We start from the raw sequence: 16,385 nt of genomic DNA on the forward strand, positions 1-16,385 counted from the left end.
TAATATGAACACAATGTATTACGAACCAATCAACAGAGAGTGAGTTAATATAAACAGGACCAAATGTGGAAAGTGGAACATGAAAACGGTCAATTAACATACAGAACACGATGGGGTCAATAGGGACAGAATCGTAATCAGCAAGCCAATCACTGGATTTAAATTGAACATGATAATAATAATAATAATAATAATAATAATAATAATAATAATAATAACAAACAATCAACAGAGAGTGAGTTAATATGAACAGGACCAAATATGGAAAGTGGAACACGAAAAAGGTCAATTAACATACAGAATATGAACAGTCGTAATCAGCACGCCAATCTCTGGATTTAAAATGACCATGATATGATAATAATAATAACAGCAACCAATTAACAGAGAGTATGCTAATTAGAACAGTATCAAATATGGATAGTGGAACACGAAAAGGGTAAATTAACATACAGAATATGATGAGTCAGCGGGGACAGAATCGTAATCAGTAAGCCAATCTCTGAATTTAAAATGAACTTGATATAATAATAATAATAATAATAATAATAATAATAATAATACTAATAATAAACAATCAATAAAGAGTATGTTAATTAGAACAGGACCAATTATGGGTCAGAATGTGAATATATTCGAAAAGAATAGAATCAGGTTCATAATCCTGTCTGTTTTTTTTTCTTTACAGCCAATATTAATAGGATTTAGAAACTTAGATTTCAATGTAGAATTATTGTACATTTACTATTTAGTTCCTGTGTGTATGGAAGGTGTGTTTACATCTGTATTCTGTAGAGTGTGTGCTCAGGTTTGTTTCAGCTGAGTCACGGTTCCCAGCTCAGCAGAACCTTGGCTCTCATTACATTCCTGCTTCTCTGGCTTTCTACAGCAGGCTGCCAAACTCCTGAAGGTTGCTAATAAAACACACCGAATATAAATGTGTGTGTGTCAGTGTTACTGATTACAGCTCCCACAAAGGATATGAAGCATTCCCTATCTTCTCTTCTCCTCTCTCTGTATTGCTGACTGTTATCTAACAGGAAAAAGGGGAAATGCTGAGCTCGGAGTTGAGTGGATATAAGCTAGGAGGGGAACGGCAGCTGAGAAATGACCACATCCTTTCACTTTCTGACCCTAATGTCAAAGTTGCAAGATGGAGATCTAGTCAGAAGGACTTTGGACCATGTTCGCACACATCCACACACTTTTTCACATAGAGAGGGAATTTAAACTAGTTAAAATAAAAACCAGTCACTCAGGTCAGTCCGAGTTTTCATTTTTATTAAATGTTCCCATCGGAGCGTGCCAATACCTGGGGCAGGAGGTTGTGCAAGGTGCTAGAGCGAAGGCAAAAAGAACAGAAATCAAAACATACACACACACAAGCCAAAATAACATTAAATCCACCTAGACTTTCTAAAACCTGTCTTGAACTTAACATTGATACTGATTTTCTGTTATACCAGAGCTGGTTAAATGCTAGAGATTTGTATTCTTCGGGCATTTAAGGTTCAAAATTCTTTGATTTATGCAACAGCTTCTGTTTCAAATTCATGCATGGATTTGAAAGCTTCCCCGTTGGTCCTGGCAACTCGTATTGACTTTAATGATGTCAGTGTTCTGGATTAGATCAACATCTGTTACACCTAGCTGTGCCAAACACACACACACACACACACACACACACACACACACACACACACACATCTTTCAAGCTGTCATAATGTGCATGTCAGAAATAGTCAGAAAAGGCCAAATGGACCCAGTGAAATGTTTTGGATGCATTAAAGAGGATTAAAGAGGAAGTCTTTTTTGAGCAAGGTTTTGCTGAGGTTTTTTTGTGATTGTCATGGCCAAAAATGTTTGATGTTACCGCGGCTTTTTTCAATATTTACAATGCAAATTTTGCAACATTTTTTGTGCTTTATTTACGTAAAACTACTTGAATCGGCGAAATCGCAATTGAACGAAATTGTTATGCACGGTCTTTCACAGTGATGTTTGTTGGTAAACGAGACCTTCTAGCTGTACTCATGTTCGACGCACGTGACTCGAACAGGGCTTTGGCTGAATGCGCATTGTTCCGCCATCGCGTATGTACAGTATATACAGGGTTTTATCCACCAGAGGCTGCCTGCTGCTTGTCTATTTCATTTAAAAGCTAGAGCAGTGGTGGCAGACGTACGAGAGCCTGACGACTGGGACTGGCCTGAAAAGTGTCCCAATCTAATCCACCGAATGAATTTTAAATCAGTGCTCTGAATCATAATCATCTTGTGGACTGTATCTAAAACTAGAGCGCTGGTCTGTGCACAGCTGGCCTGAACTGGCGGGATTTGCTAATGGTAAATAAAAAAGTCAGCTAGCAATAAAGCACTTGCTTATATCTTATGATGACAGCTAATTACACAAGTAACTCATATTTAATTATAAAGAAAAGGTTGCACACACAACTTAAAGGAGGCAGGACATGTTTTTATTTTATTTTATTATCTTCCCTGAGGTGTAATTATAATATTATATTAAATTTATTTTAAATTGCACAAAAAACACAAAAAACCACCCACTGCTATGATAACAGCTTATCAACGCCCCCTGCAATAACACATGCAGAACTGTGTTCAGCGACTGCACGCCAGTGGGCGGGGCCAATAATGCGATGATGATGACTGCTGTATAGAGTAAGTCGTATGCGACCCACAAGCCGTTTTTGGAGCTTGGTTAAATAAATGCTCTTTTTGTACTGAGGAGGACGATTTAAGCTATGAAACTTGCAAGATGTTTTAATGGTACAATGACATCTTGTATGTCAAAAGATCAAGGAAAATTTGAGTTCTCATCTCTCTCACTGGGTTGCTCTTGCAGCGGCATTAAACCTGAATTTTTTGATTGCTTGAACCGTTTAACATGAATTTTTTATTATTAACATGAGTTTGTTTTTTTTGAGCCTAAATGTTCACATAGGTGACTTCAGAACCAATATATTCAAATAACTTACAACTTACACTGAATTTTGTCATAATATGCATTTTTTCAGCATTAAAAAATTGAGATTCTGCTAACTTTAATTTCACTCCATATGGGTGGGTGTATCTCCTGGAATTTAAGGCGAGGTCTGGGGGGCGGGGGCTACCTACCTATGTTCTCCAGTAGGGGGCAAGCACACACACACACACACACATACACACACACACACATACACACACACACACACATACACACACACACACACACACACACACACACACACACACACACACACACTTGATGGTGTATTCCCACATGAGGGAATGTTTAGGGTGGGGTAGGAATTCCTTGTGACTAACTTGGACGGATGATTCACTGAACTCGGAAAGCGGTGTGGGAATACACCCGCATGCATACAGAAATTACAGAGCAATGTAATCATACATAAGAGTATTGTACTGAATCCCATGAACCCCCCCCCACACACACACACAAAAGCATGCACAGATATCACACTTACATATCATGTGGATTTAATATACTGTGATCAGACATATTGCGTTATATTATTAATATAGTAATTCTATATAAGTATGTGTGTGTGTGTGTGTGTGTGTGTGTGTGGTGGGGGTGAGCATGTTTTAATATCTTGGTATGAATGAAATGTCCCCCAAAGGATAGGAATATCTGAGAGTTTTGACCTTGTGGGAACATTTGGCTGGTCCCCACAAGGAAACGCCACATCACAGACACACACACACACAAACACACTCTGGTGGAAGTCATGGCTTGTGGTGGGACGGCTCCTTAATATTGGTTTCAGTAGATAAACTTTTCACATATACGCTCCCCTGTTCAGTGCAAACATTCCTCTGTGCACGGTGTATATTGTAGTTTGAGGCCAAAGAAAATAACCAAATCACACTAATAATCCCAAAAATGTGCAAATAAAAAGAAAAAAAAATGCAGCACTTCCTCAGTGTGTGACTTATCAAGCCCTGGGTTTCAGAAACATTTGTTACCCTTCACCGACTCCATGGCAACATTATCTGGTTGTATTGTTTGCTACCTGATCGTGATGGTTTTGTTCACTGGTGTGTGTTATTGTGTAATGTGCTATCTGATATACTGTGCATTACCCAGGAGGAGACAGTGAGAGCTCCAGCTAGTCTTAAACTGTGTCACTGTCACAATCCCACAGATTAGATTTAACCTCTGTGGTAATCTGCTCCACCTGAGCCAATGACGCTGTGCTCACAACCGTTAATCCTTCATGCTTCGTGTGATAGGAGGGACTCGAAATATTCACCTCACTTTCCATGCAAGACTTAGGATTCTGGGGATTAATAGAATTAATATTTGAACTTTCTTTGGTTGTCTTTGTCTATAACATGTTCTACCACAGTACTGAATTCTCTAACCTGATTAGTTTGTTTTAGATCAAGGACTTCTTGAAGAACTAGACTTCCCAAATATTCCAGAAAAAAAGCGCCTAAAAATCCTGAATTCTCCAACCTGATTAGTTTGGTTTATATTAATGCTCTCGTTCTAATAAGTTATTGTTTTATTAGTAGCAGCTCACATTTGAACTGAGAAACACTCAAATGACCTCCAGAATAACCTCCCGAAGAACCAGTGTCCCCAAATATCCTGGGAGAAAAAAAACAAACTAAGAATTCAATGAACCTCCAAAAGAACCAGTACTCCCAACTATGCTGGAAAAAGACCCTAACAATTCAAAGAACCTCCAGGAGATCCAGAGTCACAAATATCCTGAAAAATAACCCTAAAAATTCAAAGGTCCTCCAGAGGAACCAGAAATCCCAACTATGCAGGAAAAAGACCCTAACAACTCAAAGAACTTCCAGAAGATCCAGAATTCCCACATATCCTGGGGGAAAAATCAAAAGGACTTCTAGAAGAACCAGAGTTCCCAAATACCCTGAAAAAAAATTCTAACGACTTCCAAAAGAACCCCCAAATATCCTGAAAGAAACCCTTAAAATACAGTAGCCCTCCAGAAGAACTAGAGATCCCAAATATTCCAGAAAAAAAACCCCATACAAATCCAAAGGACTTCTAGAAGAACTAGAGTATCCCATATGTTCTGGAAAAAGCACCAGTGTCCACAAATATCCTGGGGGGAAAAACAAACAAGAAATTCAAGGAACCTCGAGGCGATCCAGCGTTCCCACATATCCTGGGGGAAAAAAATCCCCAGGATGCATATATATATATATATATATATATATATATATATATATATATATATATATATATACACACACACACACACACACACACACACACATATATATATATATATATCAATCAGATTTTCTACTGAAGAAATGACACTTTGCTACAATGTAAAGTAGTGAGTGTACAGCTTGTGCAACAGGCTGCGATGACACCAAATTTAACACACCTGCTCCCCATTCACACCTGAGACCTTGTAACACTAACAAGTCACGTGACTAATTGGGCCCAATTTGGACATTTTCACTTAGGGGTGTACTCACTTTTGTTGCCAGCGGTTTAGACATTAATGGCTGTGTGTTGAGTTATTTTGAGGGGACAGCAAATTTACACTGTTACACAAGCTGTACACTCACTACTTTACACTGTAGCAAAGTGTCATTTCTTCAGTGTTGTCACATGAAAAGATATAATCAAATATTTACAAAAATGTGAGGGGTGTACTCACTTTCGTGAGATGCTGTATCAGTTGTGACCAATGGTGTCAAAACCTTCATGAACTCGTTAACACGAAACCTGAATTGTGTGTTCTCGTTTTGTCACTTTGATCATGGTGTTAGTCTTGAACTCGTTGTACTGACGAGCACAATGGCTCCACTCACCTCTCAGCTACAGAAGCTGCACACACAGCAATCAGAACAATGGCTTGCTGTTTGCTAAATGTATATATTGATTATTCAGCATGGAGGCTAACAACAAACTCTCAAACTACTTGATCGTACAAGGAGCCTGGCAGCTTGAAAACAAATAACACAAACGCAATCTTTTAAGTATCTACCCAAAAACGGCTACCATTTAAAATTGACTTTACATTCAGGAGGGTTTTTTTAAATACTATTCAAACTATGTACAGTATTGCTACTATATTAAATACATATATCATTATTACTGTACATAATCTCTATTTGCACCTGAGTAAAAATAGCCACAAGGTATAGCTATTTTTCATGATTAAACACCAAGAGGTGACAAGTAACTTATTTACTTCTCTAACATATTTACATAGCTAACATATTTGACTAGTAGCTATCCAAATTCACTAACAGGGTAACTAATGTTAGGCTAAGTATATAATTAAACCAAAGAACTAGCAAGGTAGATAATGCTAGTCTCACTATTATGCTGTGTATTTTGACACAGTAGCTAATCTCACTAACAAACCAACTAACATTATGTGGGCTATCATAGTTTTATTAGTGATGCCATTATCAAACTATGCTAGCAAACAGGTAAACTCTGTAATGCTAACCCTTGTTATGAAAACCAAGCCAGCTAGCAAGATTTAGTGTGTGATCAAGAAATACAAAGCTACACACTGGGAATTAATCACCACTAAACAAGGTGAAAATAGAGTACATTATTATGGTTATTATTATTATTATTATTATTATTATTATTATTATTATTATTATTAATTTCACTAGGATTATTACTGTCATCCTGTGCCTTGTTATCTCCGTAAGTGTTTTATGTATGTGGTAGCATCTCACAGGTATTAACCAGAGAAGAGAAACACGCTGACTCTAATGCAAACGCATTAGCTTCGAAAGCCAGGATTTCTCTAATCTGAAGCGTTAGCAGAAAAGGAGTCAGTCTTCTGGGCTAATGGAGGTCTTGTGATCTCTTTCCTGGATCTTATGACGACACAGAGGATGTCTTGAGGGCCAAACCCATGACGAGACCACAGGGCAAGGCGTAGAAGGGTTTAGAGGCAGGAGATGACACAGCCCAGGAGTAGTAGAAGGAAAGAAAGAGGAAGCAAAAGCTCTCGAAAAAAAGCTCCCATTTCATCATAAATGAAAGTATTACAAATCCTGTTCTGATAGGCATTGTTTGTGAAAATCTCTCTCACATCACACATTCATGTCAGAGACATCATTTGGCTCAGTAATACCATTTGTACATCCATCCATCGTCTACCGCTTACTCCTTCTTCAGGGTCACAGGGAAACCTGGAGCCAATCCGAGGGAGCATCGGGCACAAGGCGGGGTACAACCTGGACAGGGTGCCAGTCCATCGCAGGGCACAATCACATACACACTCCGGACACTTTAGACACACCAATCAGCCTACCATGCATGTCTTTGGACTGGGGGAAGAAACCGGAGTACCCGGAGGAAATCCCCGCAGCACGGGGTAGCAACATGCAAACTCCTCACACACGGCCCTGGCGGGAATCGAACCCCGGACCCTGGGGCAAATGTGAGGCAAACATGCTAACCACTAAGCCACCGTGCACCCCGACCATTTGTACATTGATAATTATTTAAAAAATATATATAAGCCTGTATGTCGAATAAATTTAATATTTATACAAGCCAAATTAAAATTACATTTTGATCAGAATTACTTCTACATTACAGTTTTGTGATTTGGATTCAAAATGGTGCTATGACTACATTGGACTATGGACTATGTTTGTCCATTTTTTAGAAATAACATCGGGCCATACACTAACAGAAACCACATAAACATAAAATTTTAATCTGTTTTGAAACACCGAACAACTCAAAGCCTGTGTGATATGATTTGGTAGTTTGTATGATGCTAAACTGGTAGCTATCAGCTTTGCTCATTTATTTATTTATGTATTTATAGCTACAATAGCCTCATAGCTCCAGTGCAAAACTGAAGAAATTTGCAAGCAATAGAAAAAAATGCATTATGGGAATGCTGTATAAATTTTGTTTTTCGGCCAAATTGTTCCTTTAATCGATGTTCATTTGTTTTGTCACTGCTATTTCACTTATATTATCTGAGGAATCTCCAGGAATGATTAGAAATGCACTAACCAAGGGTGTCAAACATCCGGTATGAGGCCAGATTTTAATCCAGCCCACTAAATGAATTTAGAATTTGTGTTTTAAATAGATATTGCCAATTGCAACTTTATTTATTTATTTATTTAGTACATTTCAGAAAATGCCAATAAATCAACCCAGGAGTTGTTGATCACTAAACAACTGGATACTGGACGAAGTGTAATATGGCTCATTACCTAAAATGATTTGGCAAATATGGTTGACGTGTATAGCTGTAAGGCTATATTAGCAATGCTCAAACTGTCTTGAATGCTTAGTGTAGTCCTGTCACTGGTTATGGGTGTGTCAGAATTAGCTGCATGGCTAGATCTAACAGAATTGAATCAGAATCCATGTACACGTGGTTGAAAGATAGAGAGCAAAAGAGAGAGAGAGAGAGAGAGAGAGAGAGAGAGAGAGAGAGAGAGAGTGTGTGTAGGGAGGACCAAATCATAAAGATATGAAAGTACTGTATGTAAACGAGATTCTCTAGGTGTTATAGTGACGGATGTAAAACAAACAAGATATTTAGGATTTACCCTGTGTGGTTTGTCAAACTCAACTCTGAAACTACAAGCGTGGTCGACCCACAATTCTTGAGTAACGCTCAAAGGTTGACTCACGCTAGAGCGTGTGTGTTTGTGTAATCCTGCTGTGTGTTGTCAAGACGGTTGCTATGCTCCTGACTAATTCAAGCGCCTGACACACTAAATGAAATGTGAAATCTACTAGCCACTAGTCTTCCTGAGTCTCAACGTGACTATGGTTGTTTGTGTGTGTGTGTGTGTGTGTGTGTGTGTGTGTGTGTGTGTATGTGTGTGTGTGTGTGTGACAACAAAAGCTAGTTTTCAAAACACCGCTTAGCTCCATTAGAAAAGTGCGTTGGCAGAGCATTAGGTTGTGTTTGGAAAAACAGCCTTTTTTATTTCAGGTGTAAGTTTGAACGTACGAGGTGAAACACCTCAGATGGGAAAATTTGACTGTTGTGTTAAATGTTTTAAGGATAATTAGTGTCATCACTGAGTCTGGCTCTGTGCTACATAGCTTCATGTGCAGCATTGACAGATTGACCACCTAACTGGTCAAATTTTAACCACACTGAGATGGAAATGGGCTTCACATGGTACATATAATTTGGTTAATAAGTTGCTGCTCATTTATTGTGAATGGGTGGTTTTAAACTATGTTTGTTGATACTAATCTGGCAACCTTGTTTATAGCGCTCAGTCTCTCTGTGTTATATTATTTGCTGACCGCATCCTATCATCCATCCATCCATTCATCTATACACTCATACATCTACCCATGTATTCTCTAGTTCTTCACAGCCATCTATTCATTTATTTATCCATCACCCATCCATCCAAGCATTTATTTATGTATTCTTTTATCCTCCCAACCATAAACATACTACTTTTCCACCCATCTGTTCACCTACTCACTCATTTATCCATCCATCCATTTATAAATTTACCCATATATTCTCCCATTTTTCCCAGCCACCCATTTAACCATTTATTCATCCATCTAGGCATCAATCCACCCCTTCCATCCAAGCATCTACATGTATGTATTCATTTATTCACTGAACATGCACAAACTACATTTAAATTCATCTGTCCATCCATCTGTTCAACTACTCACTCATTTATCCATCCATCCACTCATGTATTCATCCATTCATGCATCCATTTGTCAATTTGTCCAACTATTCGTCCACTATTTATGTTATTCTTTTATCCACCCAACAATAAACCTACTACTTTTCCATCCATCTGTTCAACTACTAACTCATTTATTCATCCATCCATTCGTTAATCCATCCCATCCGTTTAAGTATCTACTTATGTATTCATTTATCAGTCAAACAAACAGTAACTACCTTTCAATCTACCTGTCCATCCATCTGTTCAACTACTCACTCATTTATCCATCCATCCATACATACATCCATCATTCAACCATCCTCTTTCATTAATTCATCCATTCAGCCTTAGGTCAAATCCATTGCATCCATCCAATACAATCCATACATTTGTTTGTTCATCCATACCTTCACTCTGTCATCCATCCTCTGTCCTTCTAACCACTGACTCAATTGTATATTTATACAACTATCGATCAATGTCTATCTATCTATCTATCTATCTATTCATTCATCATTCTGTCCACTCATCTGTCTATCTTTCATCCTTTCATCCATCTGTCTGATCATGCACTCATTTATTAATTGACTTAATGTCTATCCTACCAACCAACCAGCCAGCCCCTTCTTTATCCTGTGTTGTTTGTTCATTCATCCATTCTGCAGGTTTTTTCCACCACTGGTCTCTGGTGTACAGTGATGACACAGGAACGGAAAGAGTTTTCAGGCCGCTTTTTGCACTAACACACTTTTTAGTTATTTGTGCTTCACAGCATCTATGACAACAACAACAAAAAAACAATGGTGTGGTTTTGTGGTGTTAAAAGACAAAAATCTGTTTCCTGTTAATGCTAGCTGTATGTAACCAAACATGGCACAACAGATTAGAGTTACGGCTTAAAATCGATTTTATTTTTATTAGTTTGAAGCTGAATTTCAAAAAGCAGAGCATTTTCTTTCACTTTTTATTTGACATGTGGCGAGCTGCAAGACCTTTAACCACAAGACCACCAGAAAGTTAGATACCACATTATATTTCTTTGTTTATCTTCAGTCTGAATGTGGCTTAAAGATTCGATTGTTGAGAGCAGAGAGAATGATGTTTTCTAGTATGTATACATATACATACGTACTAGGAGTTCTGGTATATACAGTCCACTATACAGTATTTTCCAGTGGTATATTGTATATTTTACATGAACCCCAATATAATTGTGGCACATTCGCTTATGACTGCAATCCAAATATTCAAATGACTCATATAGTGTTAAAAATGAAACACCCAAAACTGTATACGGTAACATAACGAAGACGAACTGTATGTTGATACGTAAAATTGTGGAGGGAACATCGGACGGCGTGGCGTCGGGATGTAACGACGTGTGCCGTTAATCGATCTATGTTCTATAACATGTAAAACGGGAACATGAAAGGAATATTCTAAAAGCAACTCATGTAAACACCTTAATCAGAATATTGTCACTCAGAACAAGGTCAATAATTAAGATTAGTGCTGGCCATGTAAACGTAGTCTATAATGCACTTCAATAATGCGACTACAAATACAAATACTCCACACATCTTAATTCGATTTGTGTTTACTTCGAGTATGACTTTAGCCAGATTAAGTTAATCAGAAATCGCTGTTTACACGGTAGTTTCTTAATCAGAGTATTGTCTTAATCGGGTTAATATCGTTGTCCGTGTAAACATACTGAATCATTAATATACTGCTGAGGCTCGCGCGCCTCCAATCTGATCTACGTCACATCCAAGATGGCGGCGTCTGTTTAGTTCTTTCAAAGCATCGTTTCAAAGGATTCGGAAACAATCTTGTTTGCTATTTGTGTCAATTTTCGATCACTAGGTTGGCCGTGAACATCTAAACAAACATTAGACGTGTGAGTGTAAAGGCAGAGTGAAGTTTATAGACATTTTTAGCGAATGTTTTACAGAAGAAAGCATAACAGCAACCTGGCAAGAGATGAGACACGAGAACACGCGCGTGCGCGAGAGAGAGGTGTTGACGTTTAAGGGAAAGTGGGCGGGGTTTGTCGTGAGTCACTCCCCCTAAAGCTTCCTTCTTTGAGCTGGGTGGTAAATGAAGCTGCACTAAAGCGATAGACGGATCATTTATTTCAGCGCTCAGAAAGCTAGCCAGGTAGCTAGCTACACTCTCATGAAACCAACACGTTTGGTCTCTAGGTGGATTTTGGATGCGAAGTCGGTACACCGGCGCACACACCACGGCTCACACTCGCTCGACCGAACCCCTTTCGGCTGATCTCTCCGCTGCTGTCCGAATGAGCTCCAGTCCGCTTTCTAACGGCAAGCAGATGTCGGACAACCAGAGCTGGAACTCGTCGGGCTCTGAGGAGGATCTGGAGACGGATCCCGGACCTCACGGCGGCGGGGTGGCGGAATTCAGCGGCGTGCTTAGCAAGGTAAATTAAAATGGGGACGGGAGTCGGAAAAATCTGGAAAGAACAAACCGAAGTCCTGTGTGTTTACAACCTGGTTGGAGCTGGGTCTCAAATCTCATACTAGTGTACTAAATAGTATGTCAGAAAATACTCCACATATTGCTTCTAACTCTTATTACAATTTTAGTACTATATATATATATATATATATATATATATATATATATATATATAAAATTATTCCTCGAATTGTTTACACCCTTTTGTTTACAGTTGTACTTGCTGTCATTAAAGAGAGCTCGCGCACTACTTAGTAACGTAGTGTGCGTTTGGGACGTTGCCTAAACACAATCTCAAACAGCGGCACCGTAATTTAAGCGTTCCCTTTGACAACCTGCCTAGCTAAACATGCTAACAGAGCTGGAATTTTTATATGCTTTATAACAATATTTAATATGACCTTGTGAATAAAACATACTCGTGTGTTGCCAGTGTTATTAGCTTAATACTAGATTAAAGCGTCTTCATAATTATCCGAATGCTATCGATTTTCGGTTTGGTCGCACTTTTAAACGTTATTTATGCGTCCCGGAAAAGGACGTTGGGTGGGGGAAGAAAGACAAAATTTAGTATAAACCGTGTTATTTGGATTTAACGGACACGTATGTACACGGCTGGGTTAGTAGAGGTCGTAGTGATGTAGCTAAGCTAAACGTTTGTTGACTGAAACGTCATTAACGAATTTAACGGCGCCTGTTAATGACGTCATGTTCTATTTATTGGTCTGAAGTGGAAGATTTTTGTAAAACAGGAAACTCTTGTGATAGGGGGGAGAAAGAAGTAAAGGTACAGCTTTTTACGAAGCCCTGACACTGGAGACTCCTCCCTTCTTCCTTAAATAAACTTCTCCTTACTGCTGTTTATAGAAAACGGCTTCTGACCAATCAGAATCGTGCATTTAACAGCGCTGTCCTATAGCAGTGTGCTTATTTGATAGATCAGACAGAATTCTTCACCAGTTTAGTCAAATTTAGTAAATTTTTTAATAGCGTTTTCACTGAGCAATAATTCAGCGTCAAGAAAGTTGAAAAATAATAAATTAACATCTGCGTGTGCGTGTGTGTGTGTGTGTGTGTGTGTATATATATATATATATATATATATATATATATATATAATTTCCATCTTGATTGTGCAAGATTTAAAGGCAATCCCAGCATTATAGGTGTGACACATCTGCATTCTTTCTTAGACATGACATTTTATATACATATATATTGCACACACACGTATTACAGATGTATGGTAGCTTATTGGTGTGTATTGTTTTTTGGGACATTTGCAACACATAAAAGCATTGTGAAAAGCATTGCTGAGGTGAACGTACCATAATAAATGTTGTGTGTGGTGTAGAAACAACAGAAATGAGAATTAAAAGTAAACAAAGAATGATTAAATTATTTACAGACCTTTTTATATCTTTTAAATTTTTCAGTTTGACCTTTCTCTGGATCTGATCTCATAGATTTATAAATGTACCACTTTCCATTACAAGGTCCATTACTTCCTTTCAGAGTAGTAATGCTAAAAATAACTTTTTTTAAAAAAAAAGACTAAAAATATATATAATTTAACTCCTAAAAATGGTAAAGGCTGAGCTGTGGACTGAGAGAAGGAAAATCCCTTGACTCCCAGTGTGTACAGCTGTGACCTTTGCCCTCTTGGCTGATCTGATGCAAAAGCTTGTTTTGCGGTCATAGCGGCTGATATGTTATATCGCCGCTGTATGTTCTATAAAAAAAAAATTGTCTGTGAAGACATGGGTTTGAGTCTGACGCTGATGCTACTGTTCTGTCTTTTCTGCCTGCATCCACAGTGGACAAACTACATCCATGGCTGGCAGGATCGCTGGGTCGTGCTGAAGAACAACACTCTGAGTTATTACAAGTCTCAGGATGAGAGGGAGTATGGCTGCAGGGGCTCGCTGTGCCTCAGCAAGGCCGTCATCATGGTAAGAACCTGAGCATGAGCATCTGTCCGGTCAGCCGCGGCGTGTCCGTATCCTGAATGTTTGTGATGATGTGATGTTAGCGCCGTTTTGCTGCACTCTAGACGGTTTCTATGGCAACCGCTTTAAACAGTAGCTAGTTCATTGAAATGTTAAAAATATACTTTGCCGGGATGGTGTCCTAATGGTTGTACCACTGAGATCATGGAGTGGTGATGCAGGGACAGAGATGCTGCCATCAGCTACAGGCAGCCTGCCAGACACAGACAGAGTGTGGCCTATTTCCTCCCATTTGCACTTACACACACGCGCACGCACACACACACACACACACACACACACACACACATACACACACACACACACACCTTGCAAGCGAGGAACCTCTGTGACCCGCGGCAGTGTCGTTATAACCTGTACCTGCCGCTCGACTTCTTATCACCACTGACAAATATTTATCGAGCCACACAGTAGCCGTGCATCCGTCAGATCTAGTGCAAAAGAGACTCCGCTTTTGGTGATTAAAAAGGACCTGAAGTTGAAACGAACATTACGTTGAAGATTAGCAAGTCGGGTGACTCGGGTTAAGCAGGCCGCACTTTGTGAGCGCACTTTGTCGACATTTTCAGTTCCAAAAAGGAGGGAGGGTAAAGCAGGGGGAAAAAAAGGATCAAAGGTTTAGTCGTCATAGAAACAGATTGAGTTAAAGGTAAAGGCGTGCTGCCTTTCGCCCCGTCTCTTTAATGATTAAACCACGAATTGTAAACCACAGCAGCGATTTATCCCCGAAGCGTGGCTTAAACGTTATACGCTTGTACTGTATGCACCCTTCTGAAATGAGACCTGTAAGAAAGGAGTTCAGTTCTGCGTAAATAGTATGATTTTAATTTTACAAACAAAACAAAAAAATCAAGGACATGGGTGCTTATCGTTTCTAAAATTGCGTCTCCTTGTTTCTTTTCTCCTCCTGAGAATCCAAGGAACGAGTCAAGGACAAACGTATTCACCAGACAAGATGTCCGTACTCACTGAAACCTGCCAGTGTGTCAGAAAGTCCCCTTTTTTTTTTCTTTTCTTAAGTAGTCCTTTCGCAAATCATTTGACTGCTCTAGAAACTGGAGTGTGCGTGTATACAGGGTTTTAAGGTAACCGCAAGGCGGACGTTTATATATATATATATATATATATATATATATATATATATATAAAAAAAAAATTTGGATTAAGATGTAGACACTGGAAATGTTTAAAAGAAAAAGATGTTATGTATAGAAACGTATGTAAAGTGTGTATGCAAACCTTTTAAACTAAAGATTACTAAAAAATTGTAGCAATAAAAAATTAACGCGTCACAAATTTAAAAAAAAGCCACAGCAAAATCGAATGTTTTTGGCCGCAATGATTACAAAAAAACTGAATGAAATCCTGTACGAGTGAGTGATGACTGGTTTAATTGTAAACTGATTTTAACTACTGTGTTGTCTAATGCTAGTTAAACGTACATCGATGGATTGTATTGCACGTTTAATAAACTCGAGACGAAAGCGCCGGGGGAAAAGTTACTAACGTGGGATGGTTGGAAGGGGGTGGGACTTGTATAGGTTCAGGTTATATAGGTTAATATCGGAGCGTGTAAAATGCATACATGACTGTTGATCGTTCTAGATTCTTCAAGGAGAAGAGAGTAACTCGTATCCACAGACTTCGATCTGAAAACGTGGCGCTCCTGCGTAAAAACGCGGTTTAGTGCGTTGTGTTTTAAAGTCATCTTCTAGCTCCAAACCTCCTGACAAGCCGAATCAGATTAACGTTCCTGGTTCGGGTCGTAATCGGATGTGTCGGATGAACCTAAAGATTTTCGGTCGAGGTGTGGTGGAGTTACGTTTCCACTCCTCATGCAGTTTATTTCAAGAAGAGAGCCTGGAGAGTTGCTAATTCCAGGTCTCACCGTTTTGACTGACGCCCACTGACACAATGAGCCATATTTGGAAACTCTGTTAGTCTGTTTACCTTCGTATTGTGTAAAAGGAGAAAAAAAAAAAGTAGTAAATCACTGAGTCATGGTGTACGTCTGCTACTTCTGTCGTCTTCTTTTCTCTCGGTTTATTCTGTATCCCAGTTTCCAAGGTTTTGTATTTTGTAGTTTGAGAATGAAAATGGAGTCCGTTTACAGGCGGGCCGGTTCGACGGCGAACAGTGAGAGAGTTACGCAACTTTGGAGCTGTTTGCTCTTCTTTTTATTTTTTTTATGGCTATTAACCAGCGTTCTGGGAGGCATTCC

General features: G+C 38.9%; 1 protein-coding gene across 2 annotated transcripts in view; it reads left to right on the forward strand.

Annotated features, from left to right (window-relative positions):
• The first annotated feature begins 11,636 nt into the window (after nt 1–11,636).
• The window catches only part of LOC128622030 (ceramide transfer protein), a 42,712-nt gene continuing 37,963 nt past the window's right edge, over nt 11,637–16,385 (forward strand). Inside the window, exons 1-2 of one of the 2 annotated variants that reach the window (XM_053648207.1) lie at nt 11,637–12,117; nt 13,973–14,107. In XM_053648207.1, the coding sequence (XP_053504182.1) occupies nt 11,890–12,117; nt 13,973–14,107 (363 nt within the window). In that variant the 5' untranslated portion in view covers nt 11,637–11,889. The remainder of the gene's footprint in view (nt 12,118–13,972; nt 14,108–16,385) is intronic. The other variant, XM_053648208.1, reaches the window with a different exon arrangement.

This window comes from Ictalurus furcatus, chromosome 18, assembly GCF_023375685.1.
Source record: "Ictalurus furcatus strain D&B chromosome 18, Billie_1.0, whole genome shotgun sequence".
Taxonomy (NCBI): domain Eukaryota; kingdom Metazoa; phylum Chordata; class Actinopteri; order Siluriformes; family Ictaluridae; genus Ictalurus; species Ictalurus furcatus.